This window comes from Chrysemys picta, unplaced genomic scaffold (assembly GCF_011386835.1).
Source record: "Chrysemys picta bellii isolate R12L10 unplaced genomic scaffold, ASM1138683v2 scaf1, whole genome shotgun sequence".
Taxonomy (NCBI): domain Eukaryota; kingdom Metazoa; phylum Chordata; order Testudines; family Emydidae; genus Chrysemys; species Chrysemys picta.
Window position 1 is genome coordinate 1,783,828 of NW_027052708.1, and position 23,552 is coordinate 1,807,379.

Consider the following 23,552-nt stretch of genomic DNA (forward strand, 5'->3'; position numbering starts at 1 on the left):
GCAGGGAAACAGAACTGTGTGTGCACTTAGCTTGGGCAGTGTTACAGGCTTGGGTCCTGCCACGAGTGAACATCAATGAGTTAACTCCATTGAAAAAAACAAAACCTTTTTTCTTAGTGTAGACCAGGCCCCATGGGTTGCCTTTGGGACTGCACTGAAGTGAGCCGTACCTGAATAATTGCCCCTGTGGATTGCAGCAAAGTGGCATTTTATATTTGCTTGGCAATAAAGAAGCAGCATGGTCTGACCACGTACTGGCGTGAACTGCACTGTTCTCTGAGCTCCATAAACATGGTGTCCCCGGCTCAGCCATCCACAGCTGCAGCCAGCCTGTTCCAGGGGTCACAGTGGAATAGGGTGACTCGATGTCCCGATTTTATAGGGAAAGTCCTGATATTTGGGGCTTTTGATATATGGGCTCCTATTACCCCGCACCCCATCCTGATTTTTCACACTTGCTATCTGGTCACCCTATAGTGGAACTCTCTATGTAGCTGTAACTCATGGGCATTGTAATGATGCCCGTACTTGCTGCTAGTCACAGGAACAGTCCTGGCTCTTCACACCCTGTCCTGGGGATCAGTTCTCCCAGCCAATCTGCCAGGACTGTGTGACAGGCAGTGGCCCCTCCTCACATTCCCTGTGACCTGCCTCCCTCCCAGGAACCAGCTTTGCCTCTCCACAACCCCCAGAGATTCAAAGAACTCTAGAGACAACAGGGGGCTGGGGGTGGAACTCAGAGCTACTGAGAGAAAAGCAGATTGCAGGGAGTGGGGGCAGAAGGGGAAGGAGCAGCCTGTTCACGCAGGGCAGAGAGGCCAGGTAGAAAGGGGAGAAGAGGAGGGGGAAGAGCTCAAGGGAGGTGGGTGGGAAGAGACCAGTGGAAGAGGGAAATGTTTGGGGCAGGTGGGGAGAGGAAGCTCCAGTGGGGAGCACAAGGCTGTAATGCAAAGCACCACAGAACAAAAATTACGAGGTTATAAAAAACATCCAGTCATGTTACTCAGTCTGTCTATGGACTGTAGAACTCCCCTCTACTCCTCTGCCAGAGTGGGGGTGAGAATCACAGGCTGAACAGTCACCATTTAGTGCATCCAAACTGCACAACTCCCCCTGGCAGCTCAGCTGGAGACTGCGCTTACCCTCCCCTCACCCCTGAGACGGGAACTGCCGTCCATTGCCCAGCGCTGCCTTCGCTCTCCCCTCCTGGTTCAGTTCCTCTGACAGACGAAGGGAAGGCTGAGAAATAGTTGACAGCCACTGAGCTAATCAATGCATCATGGTTCACACTCACACACAGAACTTCTGTTACTGGTCAGGGGTGAGTTACAGACAGAGACACTGGAGACCTTCACACTGACCTGACATTAACCATTCACAGAAATGATGTCACCGTAACACGATGAGATTGGTTTAGCCTTTTGCAAACAGCAACACTTCCCTGATTTCCTCCACCCTATCCCACCGCTGCAACTTCTCTGCCTGAGACTGGGAAGCACTGGCCCCCTTCTAGAATCCCTTTCACCTTCCTCCCCATCGTGTTCTCACGAGACAGCTCAAAACACCCCAAATCGCCAGAATGGGAATAAAATGGTGAGAGCTGCAGCACTGACAGCCCCGAGTGCAAGGCCCTGAGACGTGAGAAGGTGGTGCCATGAGGCAGCTCTGGGCATGTCCCGTTCTCCTGGCTCTGGGCACGGATCCCCTGCTACCGGGTGTGGACTCTGCTGTGATAACACTGGGGAGGGGGCTCCCTGCTTGCTTTGACCCTGCTCTGTGTCTCTCTTTACAGGTGCTGATGAGCTGAGGCTGGTGAATGGAGGCAGCCCCTGTGCTGGGAGAGTGGAGGTTAAACACCAGGATCAGTGGGGAACGGTGTGTCAGTTTGCCTGGGACATGGCAGATGCTGGGGTTGTTTGTAAGCAGTTGGGATGTGGAGCTGCTGTCAGTGCCCATCGTAATGCTCATTTTGGACCAGGATCTGGAAAAATTTGGCTGGATGAAGTTGCCTGTGATGGTACCGAGTCTGCTCTCTGGCACTGCAGGAACAGCGGATGGGATAACAATTACTGTTATCATGAGTTGGATGCTGGAGTGACCTGTTCAAGTAAGAATCAGCCACCTCTGTTCTGAAAGGCAAATCCCCTGAAACAAAAGGGCTTGAACTCAGAGGGTGTTGTGTGCCTGTGACCCTAATGAGAAATGAACAAAAACCAGAGCAAGTCCTGTCATTATTGTTATTACTTAGCTGTAATTATTACCGTTCATGTCACTGGCCACTGAGGATCCCCCTGTGTGACTGTGAAGCATTTTCATTATCTCATTTCCAGTTGCTTCAGTGCCATGTCTTTCCTTTCCCTTTCCCTCTGAATGGGTCTAAAAATGCAGATAGGAGAGAGAATGGAAAAGGAAAATGTCACTTAGGCTCCTAAGTCACTGAAGCATTTTTGAAAATGTTACACTCATGCCAAAATCCAGACCCAGACACTCAACCACAGAGGTACAGAGCGGGGGCATTTATGTAGCCCCTTTGCCACCCTCATAGGGTGACCGAGGAATGGGCAGATTCTCCCAGCTTGGCCAGAATTAGATTTACCTGAGAGCACTCCCCACCTCTGTTCTGCTACTTCTCAGATTTTGGACCAACCCGTAATAAAAAATTTCAAAATCTCTGATACCCTGTAGATCTAGCATAGAGTAGAGAGCTCAGCCAAAAATATACCTCAACCCTACACAGCACGGGAATACCATATTATGGAGTCATTTGTTGTGACTCAGTAGTTAACATTACAACTACTGATCCATTATATGTTTTATTTTTAACTTCTCTCTTCTTAACATTTAGTAGGAATAATATCTTCCTCTGATATAGCACAGGGAAGAAAGGAATATTTTCCCATAGTTTCCAAAAGATTTAGCAGCTCCCCCCGGCAATGGAAGCTCAGGGCAGTGTTTAATTTCAACCCTTTCCTGGATTTTGAGTGTTTCAATGACAAACATCGATATGCTCTTCACATGGGGGGAGGGGTTGTATGCAATTTCTTAGTATTTTTAAAAAATAAAAAAGCTGGGGTGGGCGGGAACTTTAGAGAAATTCATTGCCAGGACTTTTAAACTCTTCAGAAAACAGATTGACCTTCGCCAATGTAAATTCCCTAACCTGGTAATAACAACTGCAATGCCTTGTGCTGCACACCTAGCAAGTGCACAGCAGGGAGTCCCTCTCCTCTGAACCTCACCAGGAGGAAGAAGCTGCACATAAACAAAGGGGTATCCGAGCAAAAGTCCCTTCTGTGCACCTTTCTGTAAAACTGCGCCTGCATCTCAGCTGGAGCTGCACATTTGCAGTGGGAATAACGTTTGGGTTTGTAACAGCTTGAAGGGCCGGGAGGCCTAGTGGTTGGTGCCCCTGACCTCCAGCCCCTTGTTTTCCAGATGAAGTTGCCTCAGTATTTTAGGCAGTGGGGTAGGGAAACCCAGGCCCTCCCTCTCCACCAGGTCCCAGCCCAGGGTCCTGCATGCATCTACCCCTGAATAGGGGAGGCCTCCCAGCAGGGAGTCTAAATCCCCTGCCCTGGGCTACTTCCTATCACTGTCCCTTTTGTTTGGGGCATGGCCCCTCTAGTCCCGTTCGCTGGGTGGCTTGTATCCATAGCGCCCTCTCAGGGATCTTGGGTGGCCTCATGCTGCGATCCCAGGCTCCTTCAGATGCGGCAGCCATAAGTTTGGTGAGACTGAACCCCAAAATGTCTCTGGGCTTCAGTCACCCAGTTACCTCAGTTGCCGGAGGCTCCTAGGTCTCCTCCACAGTCCCCCTTGGCCGGGGAGATAGTGTTTACTCCCTGCTGGCTGCCTCAGCTGGCAGGTTAGTGACCCTTCCCTCAGGTAGGGAGGCAGATAGCTCCTGCCACTTCGCCAGTCAGCCCTCAACTGAGCCAGGCTCTCTCCTTTTCTTCCCCCCCCCCCGCAGGCCTGGTATTGGCTGCAGGTATAGCGGGGTGTGGCTAGCTGGGCCCAAAGGCTCCCTTTAACCCCTGCTGTGCTGGCAGGGTAGTTCCACATGCCTGTGCTGAAGATTGGAGAGGAGGATGAGTCTTTCCATGATCGTTATAGTTATGTCGATTCTTGTCTCTAATCCCCATCTTCCCTGGATAGAGGTGCAGGGCCAGCTCCTAGGGCGAAGCCCAGGGTTCCTTACTCAGGCAGGCAGCTATTGACTGTAATGTGAGTTTGCTTTGTACAGACTGATTAGAAACTGAATAAAGGACTCAGGATTGGGCCCATTTAGAATTTTTCCAGAAATAACCACTCAGCTGTCTACAAACAGCCTTGTGCACTAGATATCACTGAGAACAAACACATACGGGAGCTGTGATGTTTCTGCACCAAGCGATTTTTGAGAGATGCTGTCCTGACAGAATACTAGAAAACTTTCCAAAAAGTGTCAGTCGTCTTCTTATATGCAGTGTTGTTGTAGCTGTGTTAGTTCCAGGATATTAGAGACAAGGTGGATGAGATAATATCTTTTATTGGACCCACTTCTGTTGGTGAGAGAGACAAGTTTTTGAGCTTACAGAAAAGAGCTGTGTGTAAGCTCAGAAGCTTGTCTCTCACCAACAGAAGCGAATCCAATAAAATATATTATCTTATCCACCTTGTCTCTCTCAACCCCTTCTCGTCCAGCTTTCACTTCTCATTTCCCATTGGATTAATCCCAGTCTTTGCCAAAACATTCTCCTTCGCCAAGGTCCCTGCCTCAGTCAGTGCACAGGCTGGACGGTGCCTTGGGAATGAATCAGGGATGCACAGTGAAAGAGGCTGTTATCTGTAGGCCCACAGCCTCATTGGTTGCAGCAGCAGCATCGCCATCATCGGCGATCCCTCCATTCGAGGATGATCTCTACCCCAAATTTACATATTTGTCCTGAGCAGGGCTGGCTCCAGGCACCAGCTTAGCAAGCAGGTGCTTGGGGCAGCCACTCCAGAGAGGGGCGGCACATCCAGCTATTCGGCGGAGGGTCCCTCACTCCCGCTCGGAGCGAAGGACCTCCCGCCGAATTGCCTCTGCAGATCGCAATCACGATCGCGGCTTTTTTTTTTTTTTTTGCCTGCTTGGGGCGGCAAAAACCCTGGAGCCGGCCCTGGTCCTGAGAAGGCTCAGGAGTCCAATCCTGGAACCATAGATTTGCCTGTAGTAGGTACAGATGTTGCCTGATGGGTCAGCTGCCTGCTGGGAGAAAGTTCTTTCTTTTGCCTTCCTTCTCTCTCTCTCTCTTTTCAGCTTTGATGCAAGGCACTTCTCCTCAATGCGGGCCACTGCCCGATAGAGGATGTGGTGCCATTGGGGTCAGTTGGTGGTTTGCTCTTCCCAGCTTGTGATGTCCACGTGAGTTTTCTTGAGATGCGCTTTCAGTGTGTCTTTGTAGCATTTCCTCTGAGTACCATGGGATCTCTGACCATGGGTGAGCTGAAAGTAGAAGACTTGTTTTGGGAGGTGAGAGTCTGGCATCAGCACAAAATTTCCAGCCCAGCAGAGTTGGTGAGTGCGGATCATTGCTTCAATGCTGGTGACATTAGCTTCAATGAGTATGCTGGCATTAGTGCAGCGATATTCCTACTTGATGCAAAGGATCTTCCGGAGGCATCATTGGTGGTAGTTCTCCAGACTCTTGAGGGGCTGTCAATAATGGGGGATTTCAATGATCCCCATATTGACTGGGTACATATCACCTCAGGACAGGATGCAGAGATAAAGTTTCTTGACACCTTAAATGCTTCTTGGAGCAGCTGGGCCTGGAACCCACCAGAAGAGAGGCAATTCCTGATTTAGTCCTAAGTGGAGCACAGGATCTGGTCCAAGGGGTGAATATAGCTGGACTGTTTGGTAATAGTGACCATAATATAATTAAATTTAATATCCCTGTGGCAGAAAAACACCACAGCAGCCCAACACTGTAGTATTTAATTTCAGAAAGGGGAACTACACAAAAATGAGGAGGTTAGTTAAACAGAAATTAAAAGTTACAGCACCAAAAGTGAAATCTCTGCAAGCTGTGTGGAAACTCTTTAAAGACACCATAATAGAGGCTCAACTTAACTATATACCCCAAATTAAAAAACATAGTAAGAGAACCAAAAAAGAGCCACCGTGGCTAAACAACAAAGTAAAAGTAGCAGTGAGAGGCAAAAAGGCATCCTTTAAAAAGTGGAAGTTAAATCCTAGTGAAGAAGATAGAAAGGAGCATAAACACTGGCAAACGAAGTGTAAAAATACAATTAGGAAGGCCAAAAAAAGAATTTGAGTAACAGTTAGCCAAAGACTCAAAAAGTAATGGCAATTATTTTTAAGTACATCAGAAGCAGGAAGCTTGCTAAACAACCAGTGGCGCCACTGGACAATCAAGGTGCTAATGGAGCACTCAAGGACGATAAGGCCATTGCAGAGGAACTAAATGAATTCTTTGACTAGGTCTTCATGGCTGAGGATGTGAGGGAGATTCCCAAACCTGAGACATTCTTTTTAGGTGACAGATCTAAGGACCTGTCCCAGATTGAGGTATCATTAGAGGAGTTTTGAAACAAAATGATAAATTAAACCACAATAAGTCACCAGGACCATATGGTATTCACCCAAGAGTTCTGAAGGAACTCAAATGTGAAACTGCAGAACTATTAACTGTAGTCTGTATCTTATCATTTAAACCAGCTTCTGTACCAGATGACTGGAGGATAACTAATGTGATGCCAATTTTTAAAAAGGGCTTGTAGCAATGCGACGACTCACCGTTGAGGTGCCTCCAGCTGGTTCCCTTGGGAATTAGCTCATCCAGCACCGGAGCGCCCTCTGCTGGACGGTGTCTCGCCTGTCACTGGCCCCTGTGTCCCTCCCAGACCCCAGTACCCCTTTTTCTGTGGGTTCTTCCCTCCACGGTACCCCCATAGCTCTGGGTCTCCCCTCCCCAGGGAACCCCCAACCCTCTATCCCCACCTCGCTTCAGTCTATGGCTACTGCCAGTCACCATCTAGCCCCCGCTCACTGGGGTGGACTGCAGTGTACAAGCCATTGATCATTGGCAAAAGGGGGTTTGGACCTGCTGCCTTTGCCGAACCCCTGGGCTGTAGCCTCTGAAACCCCAGTACCTGGTTTGGCCTTGCACAGGACCTGCGGCCTGTAGAGTTACCAGACATGAGCTCCCCAGCTCCTCTCACCTTTCCCCAGCCCTACTCTCTTGCCTGCACCCTCAGCTCCCAGGCAACTAAGTCCTTCTCCCTCTGAAGCTGGAAGGAGCGTGTCTAGCTCCTGGCTCATAGTCCTTTTATCAGGGCCAGCTGTGGCCTGATTAGGGCATGGCCCAGCTGTGGCTGCTTCCCCAATCAGCCTAGGCTTGCTGCTTAGGAGTGGGGTAACTGCTCCGCTACAGGGCTCCAGAGGTGATCCCGGCAATTACAGGCCTGTAAGCCTGACTGCAAACTGGGCAAACTGGTTGAAACTATAATAAAGAACAATGTTGTCAGACATATAGGTGAACATAATTTGTTGATGAAGAGTCAACATGGTTTTAGTAAAGGGAAACCATGCCTCACCGATCCACTAGAATTCTTTGAGGGGGTCAACAAGCATGTGGACCAAGGGGATCCAGTGGATATAGTGTACTTAGATTTTCAGAAAGCCTTTGACAAGGTCCCTCACCAAAGGCTTTTATGCAAAGTAAGCTGCCACAGGATAAGAGGGAAGGTGCTCTCATGCGTTGGTAACTGGTGAAAAGATAGGAAACAAAGGGTAGGCATAAATGGTCAGTTTTCAGAATGGAGAGAGGTAAATAGTGAGGTCCCACAGGGGTCTGTTCTGGGACCAGTCCTATTCAGCATATTCATAAATGATTGGAAAAAGGGGTAAACAGTGAGGTGGCAAAATTTGCAGACGATACAAAATTACTAAAGATAGTTAAGACCCAGGCAGACCTGGGCTACAAAAGGATCTCTCAAAACTGGGTGACTGGACAACAAAATGGCAGATGACATTTAATGTTAATAAATGCAAAGTGATGCATATTGGAAAGCATTATCCCAACCATACATATAAAAAAATGGGGTCTAAATTAGCTGTTACCACTCAAGAAAGAGATCTTTGGGTTATTGTGGATAGTTCTCTGAAAACATCCACTCAATGTGCAGCGGCAGCCAAAAAAGCGAACAGAATGCTGGGAATAATTAAGAAAGGGATAGATAATAGGACAGAAAATATCATGTTGCCTCTATATAAATCAATGGTATGCCTACATCTTGAATACTGTGTGCAGATGTGGTCACCCATCTCAAAAAAGGTATATTGGAATTGGAAAAGGTTCAGAAAAGGACAACAAAAATGATTAGGGGTATGGAAAGGCTTCCATATGAGGAGAGATTAATAAGACTGGGACTTTTTAGCTTGGAAAAGAGACGGTTATTGGGCTAGATGGACCTTTGGTCTGACCCAGTAGGGCCATTCTTATATGTTCTTATGTTTCACAGCTATAAAGGAGTGTAGGAATAACAATTGTCTCATAGACCTGGATGTTAGTGTCCTGCCGTAGGTCACGGTCTGTGAAAATGCGTCGGAGCCGATTCCCAAAGGAAGCACTTGCATACTGGATCCTGTGCTGCATCTCACTGCCAGTTTTTGCATTTTGAGAAAGTTGGCTACTGAGGTAACAGAAGTCCTCAACTCTCTCCAAAGTCTGTCCCTCAGTGTTGATGTGTAGTTGGTCTTGTGCAAGGCCTGAAGCAGGCTGATGCAGCACTTTAGTCTTCTCAATATTGAGTGAGAGTCATGGGCTTTGGTAAACTTGTGCAAAAATATCCAGTGTGGGCTGAAGATCATTCTCAGTGTGTGTGAGGATGGCACAATCATCAGCGTCCTGAAGTCAGTAATGGACGCTCTGAGGACTTTAGACTTCAAGTGGAAACATCAAAGATTAAAAAGCCTCCCATCCATTCTGTATGGAATGTCAACTCCAGTGGGGGGCGGTCTTTAACAAGGACCAAAATGACTGCAAAATAGATGGAGAACAGGGTTGGGGTAATAACGCATCCTTGCTTAACCCCAGTTTTCATGACAAACTGATCCATCTCCAGGCCATTACAGAGAATGGTGGCAGTCGTCTGATAATGAAGAAATCTTAGGACCATAATAAATTTTGGAGGGCAGCCAAATCTGGCCAGTATCTTCCACAGTGCTTCGCGATTGATGGAGTTGAAGGCCTTTGTCAAATCGATGAAGGCCATGTACAGGTCCTGATTTTGCTTCTGAGACTTTTCCTGGATTTGGTGGGCAACGAAGATCATGTCAGTTGTCCTGTGGGATGGTCTGAAACCACACTGAGATTCTGGCAATATATCCTCAGTAAGGGGAAGTAATCGGTTTAAAAGAATACAGGTAAGAATTTTCCCTGCTATAGGTAGCAAGGCAATGCCACGATTATTTCCACCCTCTGACTTATCTCCTTTTTTAAAGATGGTAACAATGTTGGCATGTCTCAAGTCTTCTGGAATCTTCTCATTATACCAAATTTGAAGAAAAATGAAGCTCCCAACAGCATAGCTCTCCCATCGACATAATGCGTCTTCATCAGACATGCTAAATCAGCACCATTACATCGATGCACTGGCACTGATACAGCGCGGTAGGGAAGACAAGTCCTAACAGTTCCCCAGGGAACAGATCTAGTCCTGTTTCAAAGCACTAGGGGAATGTTAGTGCACAGCAGCAGGTTCCACACAGATACTCAGTGTGCAGCAGGCTAGAGTGGGGTAAATTTTGCCACAAACTAAGTGTTCTTGTAGAGAAGCCTTGAGATTGGATGAGGCATCCAGGGAGGGAAACCAGGGATTGGGGCAGACAGGACAACCTAATGCAAATGTGGGAATGGGAAACAGATCACACGAGGACCCCAGAGGGAAGGGACAGCACAAAGAACAGGGGGGAAACTGGGATTTGGCTGGGGAAGCCAGAGGTGAAATCCAGGATTGGCTTGGCAAGGATAGTGAGTCTGGGGATGAGAAGCTTGAGGAGTGGAAACGGGAACTGGGTAGACAAGGAGAATAGGACTGGGACACAGAGCAAGGGATGGGGAAGAGACAGGACAGGGACAAGGGCAGTTTAGAGGGGATAGGGCAGAAGGGGTTAGGCTTGGGGGAACAGAGGAAGAAGGATCTGTGACCACTAGAACACACATCTCTCCAGAGCCTGGAATGGAACCCAATATCCCTGATTTTTGCCATTCCCCTGCTGTCAGCAAATATTTATCAAACCCTTCAACAAAATCTTCTGATTCCCCTCTAGTGCTGGTCCACAAAGAGAATGATGACCTACTAGTGCTGTCAGTTACTCCATTAGCTCAAGTGGCAGAGATGTTTGGGGCGGATCTAAAGGCTCAAAAGCTGCTGATAACCCATGTGGGTGTCAACATGATTCCACATCCGGGAACTGTTTTTAGTTTTCTGTTTTAAAAACCTAGGAAATTATGCACAAAACTTTACTTTCAAGGAACATTAAGTTTGCAAACGTTGAGCTGTAAAAATAAAGAAATGGCAGAATTAAAGAATTAAATTAAACTCTATTTTGGCCCATCTTTACATATGCATTAAGATTCAGTCTTTCATTACAAGATAACTTGCTATTTTCTCCACAGGACCCCTGCTTCATGCAGCACACAGAATTGACAGTGCTCTGAATCAGGATTGTGGAGTTAAGGATGCAGTTGTCTGTAGGACCCCTGCCTCATTTGTTGCAGAAACTGTGAAGTGTGTTGTGTGTGAGGCAGGGGATTGCAGAAAGAGAAAGGAGAGTCTCTTGTTAAGGTAGCAGAATGCTGCCCTTGCTAATTGGATTCTATCCCTGCCTCTTCCACAGAGTTCCTATGTGATGCTTGGCAAGTCACTGAAACCAAATGTTTCACAGGTGGTCATTAATTGTGTGTTCCTCATTTTATGGGTGGCCCCCTTGAGACTATGCATGTCTGATTTGCAGAAGTGCTCAGCACGTGCTGCTGTAAACTGAAGTCAGTGGGAGCTGTGCTGCACAAGCCTAAGTACTCTGAAAAAACAGTACATGGGTATCTCAAGTTGGGCACCCAGAATCAGTGGATGCTTTTGATAATTTTGGCCATAGTGTCTCTGGTTCTCTGTGCGTAAAATGGAGATAATAACACTTCCCAGCCTCCCAGGTGTTGTCAGCTGTTGGCTGTGTGTGTTTTCTCTCTGTGTGTTGCACCAGCTCTGCACAGATAGTTGACGCAGCAGGTCTCGATCAAACTGCCCAAGAAGTCTACAGATGGGGTTCAGTGGCAAAGGCACTTGGCCAAGTTTATTGCTGACAAAACGCAGTACCAGCTCCCCAGATCAATGTCTACAGTTACACTGGCACATCTATGCCCCTTACAATGGACTTGGCTCAGTGAGTGGCGAGACTTTCCATGCCCCCCACCCGCTGAGGCCAGAAAAAGATACCCCCTCTGTGACCTGTCTTTTATACTTTGATACAAACAAGTTACGTCTTGCCCCTCTGACGTGGTTAATTATCACCCTTTCCCTTGTACATTTTGGTTGAATTAAAACATCTCTATCCAGCCCCCTGTCATCCTGACCTTATCTTTAGGAGGGGTTAGTGTGTCCCTGTATCATCATTGGGGAGTGTGTTTACATCATACCCTATATCAAGGTGTTCTAGTATTACCCCTCTGGAATGTGTTCATGCACGTGCCAGTGCCTAGCATTTCTCAGTAGTGTTTGTGTTTTTGCAACAACAACTATGTTTTTGCCAGGTTCATGTTCTGGACAATGAACCTGCAAGCATAGAAGAATTAGTAGGGGAAGCAAAAGTGGATGGGACTAATGAAGGTTTCACAGGCATTCTGGCATTCTGAATGTTTGAGTGCTTCACTTTGCAAACTTTAACTTTCTTTTTGATTCATAGCTGTCTAGATTTTAGGGCCAGCAGGGTGCTTTAGATCTAGTCTGACCTCCTGCTTAACCAAGGCTATAGAATTTAAAGCAATTACTCCTGTACTTCATCTAACCTTGTGTTTGGCTAAAGCATATCTTCCAGAAAGGCATCCAATTTTGTTCTGAATACTTCAGGAAGTGGAGAAGCTTCTGCTTCCCTTGGTAGTTTGTTCCAATGTATCATCAGTATTACTGTGAAAAATGTATGCCTTACCTCTAATAGGAATTTATCTGGTTTTAACTTCCCTCCATTGATTCTTGTTATGCCTTTCCTCACTAGATTAAAAAGGCCTTTAATATGCAGTGTTTTGTCCATGGGAAGGTACTTATACACTGCAATCAAGACATGTCTAGATCATCTTTTTGATTAACTGAACAGATTGACCTCCTTAAATCACTCACTGCAGGGCACATTTTCAAGCCCTGAAATCATTATTGTGGATGTTCTCTGCGCCCTTTCCAATTTTTTAACATCTTTCTTACAATGTGGACACTAAAATCAGATGCAGTATCTGTCTCCCTAGTGCTGTACACAGAGGAAAAATCACTTCCCTACTAGAGCTGGTTGGAAATTATCTGGCAAACCAGAGTTTCATTGGAAAATGCCAGTTTGTTGAACTCAACATTTATCATGAAAGTGAATTGGGTTCAACGAACTTTCTCGAAACCACAAGCAGGGTCTGGTGGAAATGTCCCTGGTTCCCTGCCAGGTTCCCTGGTGGCTCCTGTTAGTCCTGCCATGCAGATTGTCCCGGGGCTGGGTACCCCAGTCTTCTAGCTCTGGGGCAGCCCCACCATACAGATTGCCCCAGAATTGGAGACCCTTGTCTTTCTAGGGTCTGTACCTCCAGGGCAGCCCTGCCAATGCTTTCAGGCTCTCTGCCATGGGATAGGCACCTGAAAGCCCTGGGAGCCCCAGCTCTAACCAAGGCTCAGCTCCAGGGTCTACATCAGGGATCCTGGAAGTCCTGGGATGGGTTCCGGTGTCCCAGGGTCTGTGGTTCTGGGGCAGCCCTGCCTTGCAGAATGTCCCAGATTGAGACCTAATATTTGCCTATTTAGGCCACCAACTGGCCAAGGAGTCTGGAAGCCCAGGGGTCCCCAGTCCAGGCAGGCCACATGATGAACCTGCCCCAGAGCCCCAGCAGTGGCTGTGAGAAATTGACATGCTTTTCCTGATGTTAACAGTGGTGAAACTGACAAGGATGTCAGTGTCACTCCGCATCTGTTGGGGTTCCTGGGAGCAAATTTCATGTTGGATACACCATGGGCTGGAGTTTCCAAAACAAAATTTTAGCTGGATTTCCAATTCGCAGGGAATTTTAAAATAGTGACATTTCCTGTACACTGGAAGTCCTGCATTTCAGCCAGCTCTACTCATTGCTCCCCTGTTTATACATCCAAGGGTCACTGTTGCCATTTTTTCAGCAGTATCACACTGGGAGCTCTGTGACGTTATTGACATAAACTGGGACCGTATAGATCATTGTTGCAACCAAGGTCCTGTAGTGGCACCCAAATCTTGTATAAAGGGGGTCAAATGGGGTGTCTAGGACAAGGTTATGGTTTACTGGTTATGATTATGCTGTCTATATGTGTGTATCAGTTTTGTAGTTGAAGTTATGAATATTGGCTCTATACTGTCTGTATGGCGAATATTGGCTCTATACTGTCTGTATGGCAAATTTATGCTATGCTTCTGGGTGACATCCCAGACAAGCTGAGATTAGCTCTGCCTAGCCTGCTTGATGGCCCATTAAGGACCATCAGCTATACAATGGACCCATTGAGAGAAGGCAGATACGCCTTGTAACTCAGCAAAGTATGCAGGGACTGGCCCATGTGACTCCAGACTCCATTTTGCTGTAATTTTCCACAGTAAGAACAAAGAGGTGTTCTTACACCTGGAAAAGACTATATAAGGCTGATGCCTCATCTCCATCTTGTCTTCAATCCTGCTTCTTACCTCTGGAGGAACTTTGCTACAAACTGAAGCTCTGAACAAAGGACTGAATGACCCATCCCAGCTGGGGATGTATTCCAGAGACTTGATTTGAACCTTCAGTTTATTCCATCGCTGCTGCAAGCCTGAACCAAGAACTTTGCCATTACTGTATGTCATTGATTCCATTTAACCAATTCTAACTCTCATCTCTATCTTTTTCCTATTATGAATAAACCTTTAGATTTTAGATTCTAAGGGATTGGCAGCAGCGTGATTTGTGGGTAAGATCTGACTTGTATATTGACCTGGGTCTGGGGCTTGGTCCTTTGGGATCAGGAGAACTTTTTTCTTTTACTGGGGTATTGGTTTTCATAACTATTTGTCCCCATAACGTGTGGCACTGGTAGTAATACTGGGAAACTGGAGTGTCTAAGGAGATTGCTTGTGAGACTTGCGGTTAGCCAGTGGGATGAGACCGAAGTCCTCCTAGTCTGGCTGGTTTGGTTTGCCTTAGAGGTGGAAAAACCCCAGCCTTGGTCTGTAACTGCCCTGTTTTAGCAATTTGTCCTGAGTTGGCACTCTCAGTTGGGTTCCGCCAGAACCGCATTGTCACAAGCTCACATTCAGTTCTTTGTCCACTATTACCCCTGCAAAAAACATGGGTTATATCTGTATTTCTGTGAATATTTTGTGTACCTCAGTCCCTTTTACTGCTATTTTCACAGTTGCTACCAGGGTTCAAAGGGAAACCCCCGTCTGAGCTCCCCACATGTCCCAGGACGGCAGACAATGGTTTCATAGAACCCAGTTACTGGTACATAGCTGACAATACAGGTGTCAGGGATTTTGAACTTTTGCATCTGGCCAAGCTGAGCACAAGCCCCCTTCCTTGGGATGGGCCCCTGAGGTGGGAAATCTTAAACAGAGAGCTTGGGAATTGTTAACAGGAGAGCCCTGATGAACAGAGGGGGTGAGGCAGGGTCTGCAGGGAAGGAGACTGAAACACAGTCCCCAGAAGCAGGGGTTCCTGGGATAAGCTGAGTCAGCCCAGGTTTTGAGGGAAAAGCTGAGCTTTAGGTAAGACATAGGCCTATAGGCCTTCACATGCTTTATTCTTTTCTCTGTGATTGCTTTGTTCCTATGGATAAATACAAAATAGATGACTAGATGACCTCTTGAGGTTCCTTCCAACCCTACATTTATTTTATTCTATGGTTTTATCAGCTATTCAAGCCTGCTGATATAAAAATAGTAAAGGCTGTTTAACTTCCTCCTGAGTTACCAATGGACTGAAGAGTAGTTCATCCCTTTCCCATAATATGATACATCCTGTTTCTATCCAAAATCAGAAATGTTTATTGAATACTTCTGCCTTTTCTGCATCATTGTTAACAATTTTACCATCTTGATTTGCAGTGGAACGCCAACAGTGTTAGTATTTTTTGTTTGTTCCCAGTATACTTAAAAAATGCCATGTGAGTCTCCTTAGCGCGGCAAGCCATGATTTTCCACCTCATATAATTAGCTTCCCTTATCAATTTTCTACACATCATAACATCTAATGTATATTGATTATTATGTAATACTACTGTTTTCCATTTGTTATATATTTCTTTTTTATTTCTAATTTCTGCCTGCACTTTGCCACTGAACCATGATTGGCATTCAGCCAATATTTTATGGCCATCAAGCATCTAACTCCCTGAGGCCCCTTTGTAAATTCCTGCTCCATTAAATTTCTAGGACACATTAATCCCTGGCTGGTTGGAGGGCATAGTGCCTGTTCGGGACGTGTCGAAATAAGAGATGGGGAAACATGGACCACAGTCTGTGATGCCCACTTTGATCTCAAAGCTGCCAACGTTATCTGTAATGAACTACAATGTGGAACAGCTCTGTCTATCCCAGGAGGAGCTCACTTTGGAGAAGGACATGGACCAATGTGGACTGAAGCATTCCAGTGTGCGGGAAATGAGTCCCACCATGCGTACTGTCCCAGGATATTGAACATCAGTCAGACATGCTCACACGCAAATGATGCTGGAGCCATATGCTCAGGTAAGAATTCAGTGCCAAATCTTTAAAATCCCAGTGATGTGAATTTTAGATTAGGGTGATGCAATATACTGATTTCACTGTGTAGAGAGCTAGGGTAATAGGATGGCACCAGCTTCTCATAAAACGCAAAAGATCCAAGATAACTAGAATTGGATCAAATCCCCCCTGACTTTCCTTTCTTTAAGTATTTGGTATAAAATAGTCCAAGGCTCCCTCTCTAAACCCCTTCTCTCTTCTCCCCAGGGCACACAGGGCTCCGGCTCATGAATGGCAGCTCAGAGTGCTCAGGGAGGGTGGAGATCCAGGTTCGTGGTACCTGGGGAACTCTCTGTGACTCACACTGGGATTTACCAGATGCCAACGTTCTCTGTCATCAGCTTGACTGCGGATTCGCTGTATCAACCCCAGGAGGAGGGTATTTTGGGAAGGGAACTGGCTCTGTCTGGACAGACACATTTCACTGTAAAGGAACTGAACCCCATTTGGGCCATTGCCCTGTTACTGCCCTGGGGGCCTCTCAGTGCTCCCATGACAATGATGCCAGTGTGGTTTGCTCAGGTAAGTGTAATGCTGGATTAAGGACACCTGCTCCTCAGTGTGTGACACTGGCCCCCAGAGCAGGGGAACCTCAGGGCACAGCAAGGGGAGGGGGAGCTAGATCCTAAAACACATATAATAATAATAAATGTATTAAAGCTAAAATTAAAGTTAATATTATCACAAAAAGAATAGTGATGACCCGGGAATGCTCTGGATTCTCCAGTAAAAACATCAGCAACTCTGTCCTTCCACAGAGCAGTGGAGCAAGATCAGCACTTTGTCCTTCGGGTTTCATAAATGTCATCAATTCTCTGTCCTCATCCTTCTCCAAATCACTGGTATAGTAATTAGAGGGGGAGCTACTAGCAATTCCCAATATGGAGGTTGCTTCACACTTTCTATTATAAAATATCCTCTACACCTTCTTGAGAAGATTTTATGCCGTCATTGTTTGCAGCAGGCTTTTGCAATTTGGGAAGGAGTAATGCTGGGCTCAGGGAGGTGCCTGCCCCTAGTGCAGGGAAATCCCTTCCAGGTTTGGCTGAATTATAAACTGCTGAAAATAAACATTTTTCTTCTCTCACTTGAGTTCCTGAGGATATTTTTGGTAGCACACCACAGAGAAAGTAACACTTTATCTCACTTCGGTGTTTTCTAACTTTTTTCACACCTTTCCAGTTGAAAAAAAAAAATCAAAAAGATTCCCCCCCTGCTTTCTTACACCTTTTAATTTTTTTCTAACTTTTTACAGTGGAAGAAAAGATGAAAAAATAGAAAGGGGGAAAACTTGTAAACCCAAATATGAAAAGGAAAATTGAAATTTTCATTTTCAAAAAGTTAAAATGAATCAACATTTGAGTTAGAATCTAAACAAAAATTCTCATTCTATTTCCACATCCCAGTCTCTTGGATGTGTTTAAAAGTTGAAATACTGCATTATCATACTTAACAGGAAAAATGTTGGGTTGTTGACCAGCGCCAATATTTACCTTACATAAAAACATTACAAAATTAAACAGTGTTATTAGTCAAAGCCAAATGCACAAGAATTAGGAAATATCAGAGTTAAAGTTACCCATGCAATGTTAATTGAGCCCCCCCTGCCCTCTCTTGTGCATATCCATTATGACACAGTCTAATTGCATGTACATTTCCTATTATTCCCCTCCATCCCACCAGCTCCTGTCTCTTTCAGTGCACGGGGAGGATGTTGATCAGGGGATGAGGGAGCTATAGAATATTTATTTTTATCCTCACCATTCAACCTGTGACCCAGGGCCTTACTCACTATACATACCATACAAACACTGCACTGAATACAGAATTATTAATTTCTTCATGATGCTCGTCAGCGTCATATCAGACTGCACCGCAAGCATTAACGAATTTGTCTTCATAACACCCTGGGAGATAGCAGACTGTTATGATGTCCTTTCAAAAGTGACTTAGGCATGTAGAAGCCCAAGAATAACATTTTCAAAAGTGCCTAAGTGACCTAGGGACTTAAATCCCATTTTCTCCAGTAACGTAGGAGCCCAAGAATCATATAGACTTCTCCCTCTTGCTGCCTAAGTCACTTCTGAAAATGGCATTTAGGCTCCTACATCATTTAGCTGCTTTTGAAAATTTTACATACAATGATTAAAGTCAAACTTCCAAACTCGATACTTATTTGGAGTGATTAGGCGCCAACCTGAGACCCTTGGGGCCTGATTCTTCAGAGTACTCACCATTTCTGTAAAGTGTTATGTGTTCAAAGTATTGTCGAGACATTAATAAACCCTCATCAAACGCCAGGGAAGCAGGTGGTAAGTATTATTATTAGCTCCATTTTACAGCTGGTGAAACTGAGAGAGAAAAGCAAAGTGACTTGCCCAAGGCCACCCAGTGAGTCAGCAGCAGAGACAAGATAAAACAAAGTGTTTTGACTCACAGCCATGTGCTCGTTCCACCCGCCCACACTGCCTGACTGCAGAAGAACTGATCAGCCACATCTTGTCTTGACCCTAGTGGCAGTTGTGAGCGCTCAGTACTTCTGCTAATCAGACCCCATTAAAATCGTCTTAAGAGACCTGCTCAGCATCACCTGTGAAGTCTGCGGCAGAGACAGGAACAGAACTGAGCTCTACTGAATGACGGTCACTGTTCTTAACAAGATCATCCTAGTTTTTCCTGCGCTCCCCTGCTCAATCTCTACAGGCCTTCCAGTTTCTAAAGTGAATGAGGCAGGGGTCATTCAGGCAACAGCCTGACACTGCACAACCCTGATTTATCCATCCTGGGCTGCCAGTGCCCTGCAGGAAAAATATTTCACTAGAAAACTTAATTTTAATGGCCAGCCAATGGTTCCCTTGTGACTAAATGGAGCCTGTATTCTGGGTCTATAGATTCGCAGAGTTTTAAGACCCAAAGAGGCCATTGTGATGATCTGCATCTCCCCTCACCAAAGGGATCCTTCCTGCTTAATGAAGTTGCAGCTCCCCTCTTATCTTCTCATCCATGTACAGTCTCCATAGGGCATCTTGTCTGGCTGTAACTGGGGTCCTTACAGAGAAACGTACTGCAAAAGCCCAGGATTTCAAACTTCTTCCTAATAATGGACATGTAGCTTCCAGGACTGACTCCCACAGAGACCAGAGTCACTGGTGCCATTACACACCATGACTAAGCCTATAGGATCCTGCCCAGCACTCTCAACAGAGGTTTACTCTCCTTTTTACAGCTGATGCCTTTGTACCTTGGGGGCAATTCACCTCACAGTTCTCCTGCTTCTCACAGAGGCTGCTACCTGCATTCCTAACTGAATTCCCTGCAGCCCTGCCCTGCCTCTCCTAACTAGCTACCCAGCCCATACCCTGGTTCTCGGAGGGAACTCCTCAGCACATGAAGATACTGATTTCTCCCTACAGTTGCTTCAAAGAGAATCCCTTCTAAGGAAAAACACCTGGTCCCTTCCATACGAGCTCCATCTGCCATGATCCCATCTGGCCTTCCTGAGGGGATGTGGTACCCAGTTATAGTCATGAGCCTCCTCGGAAAGCCCCAAATCTACTCTCTACCGTTACACTATACTAGTGGCACAGCTAGGACAGGAAACCTGGGGGGGGACAGGTTTTAGGGGGTGGGCAATGACAGGAGGGGCAGAGGGAGGGGTGCAGGAGGCATTCGGTGCCCTGGGGAGGTGGCAGGAGGGAGGGGGGATTGCCTCCCTCTACCCCTTCCAGCCGGCCCTTACCGCTCAGCAGGTACCCAAAGCTGAAGCAGCCTGGGGCACACAGGCTGTGGGACGTGCCTAGGGTAACCAGATAGCAAATGTAAAAAATTGGACAAGTGATGGGAGGTAATAGGCGCCTATATAAGAAAAAGCCCCATGTATCAGGACTATCCCTATAAAATCGGGATATCAGGTCACCTAGGCGCGCCCTTGTGGAGAAGGGGGGTCCCGCTGGGGCTCGAGCTCCACCCACCCTTCCCAACCCTGGCTCGGTGTCCGTCGGCACCGTGTGCTACTTCCCTGGTCTCCGGCCCCAGCACTAGGCCTGGATTTCAACCACCCCTGCCCCCACAAGATGCCCCCCCCCAATGGGCTAGCTCAGGGGTCAAAGACCAGGGAATCAGCACACGGCGCCGGCAGGAGAAAGAAACGGCCAAGCTGATGGACACCGAGCCGGGGATGGGAGTCCCAGCCTGTGGATTCGGAGGGCTCCAGCCCTGATTTGGCTGGGCCTGGATGCTAAGTGGGTGGGCCACGGCCCACCCGTGGCTACACCCCTGCACTACACTAGCTACATGCAGCCATTCTCCTGGTCCAGTCTTAGGGCGAACTGCTGCTTCCATTGAAGTCAATGGAGATTTTAGCATTGCCTTCAGTGGGGCCAGGATTTCACTCTTAGCCTTGAAATGTTATTTGGCTACCAAGATCCTTGATCTGTTTGGATCCAGGGCACACACACTGCACCCATCAGGTTGCCATACTAGTACATACTGTACCTGACACAGCCAGTGGGTGTGCCCTGCACTGACTACTGACTCTGCTGTTGTCTTTTAACATTGTTAGTCTCTCCTGGCTGCACCTGCGTCTGAATTCAGTGAGTAATTCCTAACTTACCACCTTGGTGTAGGACTCACTGATTATGAGACACACGCAAAGACTGAGATTCACATCCCAAGGGAATCACAATATTCACCAACAGAGAACGTCCCCTTCCCCGCCCCACACACAACCTGCTTAGTGTGGTGTGGATTGATCAGCTGGAATCTCACGTTGGACTCAGAGATGACACCACACTTCAGGGGACAGCTCCAGTCAGAACCACCAGTGCCAGGAACTATCTAATACTAGGAGCTCCTGCACTGGACACAGGGGAACCAAGAAAGTTGCCACCTACTGAGCAAAGATCAGAGGGAACTAAGGGAATTTGCCAACAATAACCTGTTCCTGACCACCATGAGCCCTGCTCTTCCATTGACCACACTCCCTCATGGCAAACTTGCCTAAATCACTCATGACCCACCTGCTAAGTGCTTGTGCAGACACCATTCACTGGCTTCCAGGCATTTAAGCCTGGATAAAGTGACTACAAACCTCAGCAGCCATTCCACCACCACACACAGAGACTATTTTCCCAATCAGTAACCTGCAGGAATTCCCTCCCTCACTCATTTACAGGGTCTGCTAGCAAGCTCTTCTGTCAAGCTCAGAGTTTTACAATCCTTATAGCACCTTCCAGAAGAATAAGTGTCTTCTGACAGAGCTTGTTCCCTTTAACACTGTGACACACTTTGATCACTGGCTTATACCTTCTTACTGAGAAACAGTCCATAATTTCATGCACACTCTGTATTATTTCTAGTGTATAACAGGGAGTATTATTCAGTGTATTTCCCATCTCTCCTGAGCCCAGGTCGCTCTGAATCGCTCAGACTGCTGAATGGAGAGAGCCGGTGTGATGGGAGAGTCAAGATTTCCCTCAGTGGTGTGTGGGGCAGAGTTCTGGATGACCAGTGGGACTTGAATGATGCCAGCGTGGTGTGCAGGCAGCTCCAGTGCGGAGTTGCTGAGAAAGCTTATACCCCACCTAAGTCTGAGCAAGAAATGGGACCCGTGGGGCTGAGAAGGGTCCAGTGTGCAGGAAATGAGACTCATCTGACTCTCTGTGACAACTCCACATCTGAGACAGCCCAGGCAGGAATTGCTGAGGACGTCGGTGTTGTTTGTTCAGGTGATTCATTTCCAAATATCACAAACATTTTCTGTTTAGTACGAAAATTCATATTAACAGCTGGGATCTATCCCTGCAGGGAGCCGGCAGATCAGACTGGTGAATGGGGCAGGTCGCTGTGCCGGGAGAGTGGAGATTTATTACAATGGCAGCTGGGGGACAGTCTGTGATGATTTCTGGGATCTGTTAGACTCCAATGTCATTTGCAAACAACTGCGATGTGGACATGCCATCAATGCAACTGTCTCTGCTCATTATGGGCAAGGATCCGGGCAGATCTGGCTGGATGATGTGAACTGCTCTGGGGATGAATCTGATCTCTGGGACTGTCCTTCCAGAGGCTGGGGCCAGCACAACTGCAGACACAAAGAGGACGCCGGAGTTCTCTGCTCAGGTCTGTTCTGTGAATGCTCTTGTGAGCTGTGTTATCAGGTGATTTAATGGAGGGGGCAGATGTTTAAGGAGATTGCTGAGAATGATACTTTCCCTGATTGTCTCTGCCTCCCTTTCCTTTGTTTCAGAGTAGCAGCCGAGTTAGTCTGTATCCGCAAAAAGAACAGGAGTACTTGTGGCACCTTAGAGACTAACAAATTTATTAGAGCATAAGCTTTCATGGGCTACAGCCCACTTCTTCGGATGCATAGAATGGAACATATATTGAGGAAATATATATACACATACAGAGAGCATGAAAAGGTGGGAGTTGTCTTACCAACTCTGAGAGGCCAATTAAATAAGAGAAAAAAAATCTTTTGAAGTGATAATCAAGATAGCCCAGTACAGACAGTTTGATAAGAAGTGTGAGAATACTTACAAGGGGAGATAGATTCAATGTTTGTAATGGCTCAGCCATTCCCAGTCTCTATTCAAGCCTAAGTTGATTGTATCTAGTTTGCATAGCAATTCAAGTTCAGCAGTTTCTCGTTGGAGTCTGTTTTTGAAGCTTTTCTGTTGCAAAATTGCCACCCTCAGGTCTGCTATTGAGTGACCAGACAGGTTAAAGTGTTCTCCTACTGGTTTTTGAATTATGATTCCTGATGTCAGATTTGTGTCCATTTATTCTTTTGCTTAGAGACTGTCTGGTTTGGCCAATGTACATGGCAGAGGGGCATTGCTAGCACATGATTGCATATATCATATTGGTAGACGTGCAGGTGAATGAGTCCCTGATGGCATGGCTTTCCTTTGTGTAACTACCTAACTGGGTCACCATTTCAAAGTCCTCTGCTCCCACCCTTTTTGTGCATTTACTTCTAGAATTCACAGATCTGAGGCTGGTGAGCAACAGTGACTGTGCTGGGCGGCTGGAGGTTTTCTACAATGGGACGTGGGGCAGTGTTTGCTCCAATCAGATGTCTGGAGTCACTGCAGCAATTGTCTGCAAACAGCTGAACTGTGGAGACGGAAGATATATTGCAGGAGGCTCTGAATATGGAAAGGGTCCCACATGGCTGGACCATGTTGCATGCAGTGACCAGCACGGCTCCCTCTGGCAGTGCCCGTCAGACCAATGGAATCCAAAGTCATGTGATAACCGAGCAGAAGAGACCCATATTTCTTGCACTGGTAATTCTGAAAGTACCTGAATGCGCGTGTGCAAACACACATGTATGCGATGTGTTTAATTAATTGAAGAGTTGGGATAGAACTTGTTCACATCTCAGTGTAGACAGATTTAAGTTCTTAACAAAAGATACAAACATATTTTCATGATGTTTTATAGCAATAAGCATTTTTCTGATTAACAACAAACATGGAAGTTAATCAATTAATTATAAAAGAGGCCGGTGTTAAACAGTGAGAGG

General features: G+C 46.6%; 2 protein-coding genes across 5 annotated transcripts in view; both read left to right on the forward strand.

The window, feature by feature from the left end:
• Positions 1 to 23,552, forward strand: part of LOC135977481 (deleted in malignant brain tumors 1 protein-like) — a 723,293-nt gene that overhangs the window by 142,254 nt on the left and 557,487 nt on the right. The gene's annotated exons all lie outside the window — the stretch shown is intronic.
• On the forward strand, positions 1,474 to 23,307 carry LOC135977485 (scavenger receptor cysteine-rich type 1 protein M130-like). The gene is made up of 6 exons (XM_065578758.1): positions 1,474 to 1,593; positions 1,793 to 2,107; positions 15,671 to 15,985; positions 16,229 to 16,543; positions 21,430 to 21,747; positions 21,827 to 23,307. The coding sequence occupies exons 2-6, from the start codon at positions 1,897 to 1,899 to the stop codon at positions 22,186 to 22,188; spliced, it is 1,521 nt and encodes a 506-aa protein (XP_065434830.1). The 5' UTR covers positions 1,474 to 1,593; positions 1,793 to 1,896; the 3' UTR covers positions 22,189 to 23,307.